This window comes from Leopardus geoffroyi, chromosome E1 (assembly GCF_018350155.1).
Source record: "Leopardus geoffroyi isolate Oge1 chromosome E1, O.geoffroyi_Oge1_pat1.0, whole genome shotgun sequence".
In the NCBI taxonomy this organism is placed as follows: Eukaryota; Metazoa; Chordata; class Mammalia; order Carnivora; family Felidae; genus Leopardus; species Leopardus geoffroyi.
In genome coordinates, this window is record NC_059330.1 from 18,077,042 (window position 1) to 18,086,936 (window position 9,895).

Genomic DNA, 9,895 nt, shown 5'->3' on the forward strand with positions numbered 1-9,895 from the left:
TTTTTTTTTTTTCCCCCGCAGGGGGTCTGGGAGAGAAGAGCTTGTACCAGTGTAAGCCCTCAGATACAAAGTCATTCATAAATTCAGAAAAAGAATATATTAAGCCTGGGCTGCAACAGCCACTGTGCTAAGTGCTAGGTATTATAGAGAACAAAGACAGGATCTCTGCTTTCTTGGAACTGATCGTTGAGGGGGAAGAGTCAGTGAACAAGTAAAACTCCCACAATGCATTAGAAGGAAAAAACAGGCTGATCTGATAGTGACTGGGGTGGAGGGCCCGGGGGGGGGGGGGGGGGGGGGGGGGGAAGGTCTGTAGTTTGGGTGTGAGGGAGGGCCTTTGAGCAGATGACATTTGAACTGAGACCAGAAGAGGAGGCCATCTGGGGGAAGAGCATCCCAGGCAAAGACCCTGAGTCAGAACTTTCTCGAGGGTCAGACGCACGAGCCCAAAGGCTGGAGCGCCCCGAGTAAGGAGGAGAGGTAGTCGACGTAGGCGACCCTTTAAAGTACCTATCCAAAAAACTGAATGGAGCCAAAGCCGAAGGCGAGGCCCCACCCAGCCCCGCGGGAGTAGACCCAGGTTGGTGCGCCGGCCAGCCTTACGGCAGGGGTGGGCGGGGCGAACGTCTGGCCCACCCCCGGGGGCGGGGCGGCACCTGGGCCCCCCGGCAGGGGGCGGGGCTGCGGACGCTCCCCCTTCTCTCGGCTCTAGCCGGCGCAGGCAGCCGCCGCGGCAGCAGGCAAGCGGCGGCCCTGCGAGGCCATGAAGGTGAAGAAGGGCGGCGGCGGGGCTGGGACGGGGGCGGAGTCCGCTCCAGGGGCCTCGGGCCAGAGCGTGGAGCCCAAGCCCGAGCCGCAGCTGCAGGCGGAATCCGAGTCCGGGTCCGAGTCGGAGCCGGAGGCTGGCCCGGGGCCCAGGCTGGGGCCGCTGCAGAGGAAGCAGCCGATCGGGCCGGAGGACGTGCTGGGGCTGCAGCGGATCACGGGCGGTGAGCACCGGCGAGGCAGCGCCACCCGCGGTGGGAGGGCGGGAGGGAGAGAGCGCGGGAGGGGGGCCTCGCGGTGTGCCGAGCCCGGGCCCCCGCCCCCTTTCCCGCCCTCCCCCTACCTCCCCTCCCCCACCCGGGTCCCCCTCGTCTGAGTCCCCTACCCTTCTGCCTCTGAGCCTGAGATCTCCATGTCCCCTCTTCCCTTGATCTCCTTGTGCCCGCCTCTTCTCCCTTTAGACATTTATTTTCACCCTATTCCTTCCTTTCTGAGGAGGCCGTCCCCCTTTCCAAGGTGGAGGTGGGGCAGCAGCTGCAACTGTGACCCCTTCCCCGTGGAGTCTTCAGAGCCCTTTGAGGCTGTTTTTTTTTTTGTTTTTTTTTTTTTTTTTTGCAATAATGAAGATGGGTGCTGAGTGTAGTCTTCTGTCCTCAGTCCCCACCCTGGAGGCTAGGTGGAGGCTGAGCTACAGCTTCGGTGACATTAAGACCCTCGGGTCTCCCTGATCGGTAATGCTCTCACCCTGGGTCCCCCAGGAAGTCTGGGGCCATCCTCCAACCCCAGGAAAGGACCTGGGCAGGAAGCTTCAGTGGGTTGGCTCTGGGCCCTCTCAAGGGAATGAGTTAAAACCGCCCTTAGCCTGTCTTCTTTCCGGAGGCCTGGTGTCCGCTGTGGTTGAATTTCTGAGCTGGACTGCCTGGGTTGAAGCCCAAACCGTGCCAGGTAGTTGACTGTGTGACCTTGGGCAAGTAATTTCATCTCTCTGAGCATGTTCATCTATAAAATGGGGACAATGGCACCTACTTTATAGGGCTGTTGTGGAAATTAATTTTCTGATTTTGTATAGTGCCTGGCATGCTGTGCATGCTCTAGTATAATAGGGCTCTTTTATCCACAGTACTGAGGGCCCCACAAGACTGCCCCTGGCTGCTGCCTAGAGGCAGACAACTGGGCATTCAGGGCAGGGGAGGAGGTTACCATAGGCAGGGAACAACGGCTAGGAAGCCTCATGGCAGGGGCGGTGGCTGAACCTCAAAGAACAGATGGCATTTGGAGAGAGAGTGGCCCTCTACCCTAGCTTCATTTATCAGTAATCCTGCCCCAGCTCCCTCTGTGAGAGCAACTCTTGGGACCTCTCTCTGGTAGTGGGGGGCAGGTGCTGGAGTGGACCTGAGCCCTGCAGTTGCAGGAGCAGCAGAGCCCAAGGCTGCCAGACAGAGCCGGGGAGGGGACCATAATGGCAGGTCTAGGCCTGTGCATCTGGGTCCCTGGGGGACCAGCTTCTCTCTCCTCTCTGAGCCAGGCAACAACCATTCTTGGCTGGGCCCCCAGAGTGCTGAGCTGCCTTGCCCAAGCAGACACTAGTAGAGGGAGGGAGCCTGGACCAATCTGATGTTACTGCCAGTTGAGCTGTAACTGGCAACAGCAGGTTTAGAATTTAGGGTAGCTCTGGGACAGAACTTCCTTATAGGATGTTTGGAGGTCAGGTTGACCTGTCTGGGTCCTAGGTAACTTTAAAGGTTATTTTGCAACTGTGGGGGCTTCCAGCCCGTGTACCACAATGTGTCTCCTATTTTGGAGGAAGTTCATAGCCCTTAGAGATGGGGCAGCTGTGGGGGATGGGTAGGGGAAAGGGCTTCATGGGAACCCTTTTCTCTTTAGAAGGTGAGAACAGGGTTCCAGGGATCTCCACCCTTTTGACCCTAATCACACAAGTCTGAGGGTTGCTCCTCCTGGATTACCAGCCCTGAATCCAGCTTAGGAAGCTATTTGTGGCAGAGGGAAGGGGGACAGTTGTGTTCTGAGCCCTCAGCCACTCTGCCCCTTTATCTGGCCTTACCCTGGGTCCCAGGCCTCATCCCTCCCTTGGCAGAAGGGAGGGAGTAGGTGCAGTGTTTTGAGCCGTGGGCATCCCATTTCTGTCATGTCCTCTAAGGGCAAAAGGGCTAATGATTCAAGGTGCAGTAGAAGAGACTGAGGGCAGACGGCAAGAACTTATTCCCATGTGAGAGAGAGGAGAGGCTCCGAAAGCAAGAGAATGTGGAGGAGAAGGAAGGGCTTTCCAGGGAGCTGGAGTTGGGCCACTAAGATCCTGCTCCCAGTTCTGCCACCTCTTCTTGTCCCTGCACCTTCTTTCCACATCTTGGGATTGGTGCTTACTTTCTGTGAAAATAAAGTGTGTATGGGGTGAGGTGGGTGTTGCCCACCTGCATTCCTTCTCCTCTCTCCACACCCTGGACTGTGGTGGACAGGCCAGGGATCAGGCCCCTTCCCAAGCCCTGTGTAGCCCCTGCTGGACCCCAAGGTGCCAGGAGGCTCCCGGGAGGGCTTCCTGGAGGGGGCTGCCCCAGGATTGGGGAAGAGAGAATGACTTTACATTCACTTCCTCTTCCTGCCCCAGAGGAATTGGAGGTGGCCCAGGGGCTTGGAGGGTGATTTCCGGGCCTCTCTGGGGAGGATGTGATGCTGGGCAGGCTGACAGACCAGACCCACCACTGCTCCTTTCTATTTGCTGCCAGGGCCTCCCTGAGCACTTGTTGCTGCTGCAAGAGAAGTGAGGGTTGGATCAGGCGCTGATATTCCTAAACTTCCTCTGGCAGGACTCACCACTCTTCCTGGTTCCTCTTCTGGGCCTGAGGACTCCCTTTACCCCCATGCACACCCCCAAATGCACCTGCCACACCCTGTTCCTGGCTTTGCTTGTACTCTTCACTATGGGGGTGGCTCAGAGCCAAGGCCGGGTAGATGACCTTTGAGGGGGTTCCCTCTCTTTGCTAAGACTTCCTCCCATTTGGAGATCAACAGGGGTTGGGGGCAAAGGTGGCCCCCTTCCCCCAATATTACAGGCTCTGGGCTTGAGTCAGCAGAGCTTTGACTAAGCTGCTTAAGGGAGCTGGGCTGATATAAGCCGCTTATGGGGAGAGGAGGGGGCTGGGAGGTGAGGAGGAGCAGGGAAGGGGTTGTCTGCCTGCCCTAGTATGACCCAGGTCAGGGAAGTCCTTGCCTAATGCACTTAGATGTAGTTCGAGAGGCAGTTATGTGGTGGAGGCGGGAGGGGGGTGGGGGAGGGGGTCCTTCAGAGTAGCACTATGTATCTCCTGAGGCAAAGCTGTGTCACCCCCTTTAGAATGAGGTTCTCAAAGGCAGGGCTGTACCTTTCCTTCCGTGCTAGGGACTGCTCATTAGATTGGAGACCCATCTGGCTCAAAGTCACTGAGTTAGCCCTGGCAGAGCAGAGGCTGGAATAAAGCCCCTCAACTCCAGGATGGGAGGGACTGTGGGGGGAGGTGACCTTGTCTTCCACTCACCTTCACCCTGCTCCTCCCTGAGCTCAGAGGCTACTAGGATGGCGCTGTTTGTCTCCCATTAGATCCCAGAGACAGGGCTATGTATCCCCCACACTCTGGGTGTGCCCCCAGGGCAGGGACTCAATTCTCTCTTTCCAGAAGGCAGTGAACGAGTCTGGGGTCTCACAAAGGCTGAGCTGGTAGCGGGGGCTTCTGGACGGGTCCCTCTTTTGCTTAGCTGCCTGTCTTCCCTAGACTACCTATGCTCCCCCGAGGAGAATATCTACAAGATCGACTTCATCAGGTTCAAGATTCGAGACATGGACTCAGGCACTGTCCTCTTTGAAATCAAGAAGCCCCCAGCTTCAGGTGAGTAGGCTAGGTAGGACATAGACAGAGGGAGGAGGTGGGCAAGGGCTGTGAAGTGGGCTACCCAGGGATTCCTCAGGCCGCAGAATAGAGCTGGGGCTGGTCCTCTGCTTTTCTTTCCGGTTTTGGGGCTGGACATCTTGGGAGCATAGTACGGCCCCTTCAGTCCCTGCCAGCCTGCCCTCTGCAGGCCTTCCTGGGAACTGCAGTCCCAGAGGCCCCAGTCCTCTGTGTCTCCCGTGGCCCTGGGAAACCTCAGTTGAAACCGGTGACCTGATGGCTGAACTAGAAACCATCCCCCCTCCCTGTGGAATCATTTGGCCAAAGGTCTGCACCCTAAATGTGCATCAGACTCTCCTGGGGAATTTTTAAGAGTTCAGACAGATGTGGGCCCTGGGGTGGAACCCTGGGTGGGCATGGGCCCCAGCCTGAAGCCCACTGAGCCCCAGTCGGGGTACATTGCAGAGCGGTTGCCCATCAACCGGCGAGATCTGGACCCCAATGCTGGACGCTTTGTCCGCTACCAGTTCACACCTGCCTTCCTCCGCCTGAGGCAGGTGGGAGCCACGTAAGTCACTGGACGGCGGGGGGTGGGGGGGTGGGGGGGGGTGGCGGCAGTTGGAGGGGTGGGCAAGGGCTGGGGGTAAGGGTGAGGGTGGGAATGAGCCCTCCCTGAGTTCTTACTGAGCCTCTCTTTTGGGGGTGGTGTCTGTCTTGAGCCTTGCTAGCTGACTTCAAAGCCAAACTCAGACCTGCCCCCTCCGATCTCTCAGGGTGGAGTTCACAGTGGGAGATAAGCCTGTCAACAACTTCCGCATGATTGAGAGGCACTACTTTCGCAACCAGCTCCTCAAAAGTTTTGACTTCCACTTTGGCTTCTGCATCCCCAGCAGCAAGAACACCTGCGAACACATCTACGACTTCCCCCCTCTCTCTGAGGAGCTGAGTGCGTGGGCAGGGCTTTGTGGGAGTAGGCGGGGTGGGAGGGGCTAGAGAGACCAAAGTGGGGGGAGCGTGGGTCCGACCCCCTTTCTCCTACCCTGGGTCACCTGTGTTTTGGCCACCATTCCCATACCACCTGTGGGGAAACTGAGGCTCAAATGGGCTGGGGGGACTCTTTGCGGTGGTTCTGAGGTTGTTCAGCTTGTCCCAATCCCACAGTCCTGGAGCCCCTGCAGTGTCCTGGCTCAGGCTTCTGACCTTTGCCCTATCTGGCTGGGCCTCTCTTACAGTCAACGAGATGATCCGTCACCCATACGAAACACAGTCTGACAGCTTCTACTTTGTGGATGATCGGCTGGTGATGCACAACAAAGCAGACTATTCCTACAGTGGAACGCCCTGACCCCCAAAACAGCCCCATACCCCGGGAGGGTCCTGGACCCTCAACTGTGACCTCCCCAACACTCACCTCTCGACCCGAGGCTTCTGCCTGAGGAGTATTTCAAGAGCCCTGGACCCTGAGTCAGCAATGGGAGAGAGGGTACTTGATGGCCCCAGTCCAAATCTCTGAAGCCCATGAGGCCTGGCGCATGGGGTGGGGTGGTAGGAGGGCTGTCTGCCTCCATGTCCAGGAAGGCCTCCTGTGAGAAGAGTAGCCAGGACTTCTGGACAGCCTCGCTGGGCCTCTTGGGCCCAAGTTTAAGAATAGTGTTCCCCTATCCAGGCTTTGACCAGGTCAGGGCAGAGACCTATTCCCTGTCCCCTGCCCACCTACAGGCCATTTAGAATTGTAAATTCACAGATGAACATCTGTGGTGGGTGGGGGAGGGTGTCTGGCTGCCAAGCTTCCCAAGGGAGTCCAGGCCCTGGCCCTAGCCCCAACCTTTACCATCAGGGGCTGAGCCACCGCCTGAGGGGTGGGAGGGACGGCCCCCCTGGATTGCAGCCTGTGGTAGGGACTGGACCAACTGTATATAGTTTTCAATAAACTCTCCTTTTCTGTTCTTTGGCTGTGGGCCAGCGTGTGGGGGTGTGGGTGTGGTGGGGGTGGAACATTAATGTGACTCTCAATTCCTCCTGTCCCCTAGTCCTCTATGCCCTGACATCACAGCATCTAGAGTCAGCATTTATTACATGTTACAGCTGGAAAGGGTTTTTCCTTTGACAAAGATGGAGACCCAGGCCCTGAGAGGGGAAAGCTTTGGCTCAAAGTCCTAGACCACTGGCAAAACAGGGGCTGGGACAAAAGCCCTCGACTCTAAGGTGGACGGAAGGTGTGGGGGAGGTGGTCTTGTTCTCCACCCCTTCTTCCCTCACCCAGAGCCCACTGGGACTACTAGTTTGTGTTTGTAGCCCTCATCAGAGATTCAAGGTGGACACAGTTTGGGTTAAGGTTTGGAGCCATCTCCTTGGCCTCAGCTGCCTTGGGGAGCCCCTGGCCTGGCCGCCCTACATATAACATTGCCTCTGGCCCCCAGCACTACCCCAGACCCAGAAGAGCTCTTAATTCCCTTAGTGGAGGAAACTGGGGAACTGAGATAGGTGGAGAGCTCACACCCTACTCTTCCCACCCGCTAATTTAGATATGCCTGGTGACAGCCCTCTCTGGGCTGAGGCTTTAACCTAACCCACTAAGAAGTCTAGAAGTGCTGGAATTCGACTGGTGGAGCCCTTGCTGGGACTGGGTCCTGGGCTGAATTCCGGGAATTCTATTATTATTATTTTTTTTTAAGTTTATTTATTTACTTAGCACGCTGGGGAGAGGGAGAGAGAGTCCCAAGCAGGCATCACACTGTCAGCACAGAGCCGGCTGTGGGGCTCGAACTCACGAACGATGAGATCATGACCTGAGCCGAAATCTAGAGTTGGGCACTTAACTAACTGAGCCACCCGGGTGTCCCGAACTCTGGGAATTCTAAAATGAGTGAGACCTGGAACAAATACTTGTTTGCAGGAGTAAGATGGACTGGGCATACAGGGGAGCAAGAGTGGTCCTGCTTGGAGAGATCTCAGGAGGACACTTGGAGGAGGCAGCATTGCAGCAGGTGCTTGAATGGCTCAGCAAGACTGGCCAGAAGAGGTGGGGTAAGCATTTGTGCATAGGAAGCAGCACAAAGCAAATGTTTGGAGGCAAGAGTTATCCAGGGCATTTGGGAAGGTGGGTATTTATGATGTGGAAGGAAGACACAGGTGCCTTGTAGTGCAGGTGGTGAGGCTTCTCCTGAGGGAGGGGGAAGGATTAATCAGGAATGACCTGTTCAGATGATCTCTGGAAGGCTGGATCTGAAGGAGTGAGACTAACAGCCAACAACACATAGTGGGTGCCAGACCTCTGGCTGGGCGCTTTATATGTGCTGGAATGTTCACAGTCATTTGTGAGGAAGGCACTGTTATTATGCCCACTTTACAGAAAATGCAGGCCTAGAGGGGGTAACATGCCCTGCCAGTGTTGCATAGCTATTAAGTGGTGGCATCAGGAGTCTAACTTAACCCCGGCAGTCTGGCTCTGGAGTCCCTGGATGACCATGCTATGGGCAGGGGCCGCCGAGGAGGGTGTTGCAGTCATTTGACTGACCGCTGAAGGGACCCTGAATTAGATCAATATCCATAGAGATGGAGAGAGATAGGTGAAGTTGAGATTTTTAAGAGAGAATCTTTCTGGGGCTGGTGGCTGATGAGGTGGTTGGAGACAGGGAGGAGTCGAGGCTGAAGCCCTGATCCACAGCCTGAATGTTGGGGTGGGAAGGGGTGCTGTCACTGGGCTTGGGAACCCAAGTTGGATCAGGGTGGGAGCTAGGGGGAGGTGATGAGTTCAGGTTGAGATCTGCTGTGGTGTGGGACAGCTTTCTTGAAGGAGGCGACTGGGAGGACAGAAAATTCAGGCACTGAGACCAGGAGGCGAATGCAGGCTGGAGATGGTGATCCTTGGAGGTCATTGGCCACAAGACAATTGCAGAGGCTGCAATGGTGGCTGAGCTATGGGGCGCCCAACTGGCACCACTGGTGTTTAGTGAGCAGGAGGCAGGAACGCTAAATGCCCTCCAATCAATGGAGTGCTCCATGCCAATAGTCCACACCTCCCAACAAAGGGTCACTGAATGGGAGTGTGTAACCCTAGGCAAGGCCATTGAGTGTTTGAGAACAGGGCAAAGGGAGAGGAATCCATGATGGAGAAAGGAAGAGCAGCCAGACAGGGGGGAAGAGAAGCCTCTTTTGTAGTAGGATATGTTAGAAGCTAAGGGAAGAAAGACATTTACCAAGAAGTGAGTGGTCAGGAATTGTCAGTTGTCCCAAAAGTGAGGAAGGGGCCTGGGGTGGGGTGGGGGGTGGTTTGCAGATGAAGCTGTATAGGTATACAAAGTATTTGGAGTTGGAGGTGCTGTTGATGGGGTTACAAAGCTACAGAGAAGCTATAGCAAGCAAGAGGGACTTTCAGACCTACAGCTGTTAGAAAGAGGACTCTCCACCACTACCCTGGTAACGGTCTTCACTGTGCCTGCTAAGTCGATCTGGGTTGAGGTTCTGGATTGGGCTGAGGTCCTCATCTCTGACACGGGTAGCAGTTTAGCACTTACCCTGAGAGGGCCTGGAGGAGCTCAGATGAGAGAAGTCTTGGCCCCCTGCCTCCTTTTAAGCCTTCTTGTCTCTGGCACTCGTCCTGCTGCTAATGGTTCCTGGCATTTGGTTCTGCACTCGGTTCCTGGCACTTTCCCGAGGAACCTAGAGGATCCCCAGGAAGAAGAAGGAGGGAGAAGATAGGGTGGGGGTGGGTCTAGTCCTGGCTCTGATGTTGATGAGCTGTTGACCCTGCCAGGGCTGGGCCTCAGATTCCATTTCTCTGAAGTGGGCCAGAATTCTTTGTTTTGACTCTTCAGGAATGTCATGGGAACCCCATTACTGGCTTGAGCAAGAAAGCCCAAGAGACCCACCATTCATGCCGACCCAGGCTGGTCTGGGTGAAGGACGTTGGGGCTGCCAAACCCACCGCAAGATATTAAGATGCTTCCCTTCCAGTTGGTGAAGAGCTGCTATCTCAAGTCCCTAGTGCCTTCTTCCCTCTCCTGGCCCCTCCCCTTAAGAGCCACCCTCCATCCCTCATCACCCTGCAACTAAAGCAAGGGTGCTTTACCTTTGTGTGTGTCACAGACCCCTTTGTTATCGTCTGCTGAAGCCTACAGACAATAAGGGTTGTTTTTTTTTTTTTTTTATGACTACAAAATATATGGCAATCCTAAACACAACACACTATATAATAGAAATCTATATATCTATTTTGCAATACCTGTAATATAACATGAAAACATCTGTGA

The 9,895-nt window shown here is 55.6% G+C and overlaps 1 protein-coding gene and 1 long non-coding RNA gene across 2 annotated transcripts; both read left to right on the forward strand.

Moving 5' to 3' along the window:
• Window positions 1–697: 697 nt before the first annotated feature.
• Window positions 698–6,589, forward strand: UNC119 (unc-119 lipid binding chaperone). The gene is made up of 5 exons (XM_045487942.1): window positions 698–989; window positions 4,530–4,643; window positions 5,109–5,211; window positions 5,417–5,589; window positions 5,876–6,589. Exons 1-5 carry the CDS (start codon window positions 764–766, stop codon window positions 5,986–5,988), a joined length of 729 nt encoding a protein of 242 aa, XP_045343898.1. The 5' UTR covers window positions 698–763; the 3' UTR covers window positions 5,989–6,589.
• A 796-nt stretch (window positions 6,590–7,385) lies between these two features.
• LOC123603264 lies at window positions 7,386–9,895 on the forward strand. Its single transcript, XR_006714810.1, has 2 exons — window positions 7,386–7,670; window positions 9,461–9,895. It is a non-coding gene; the product is annotated as an uncharacterized LOC123603264 (long non-coding RNA).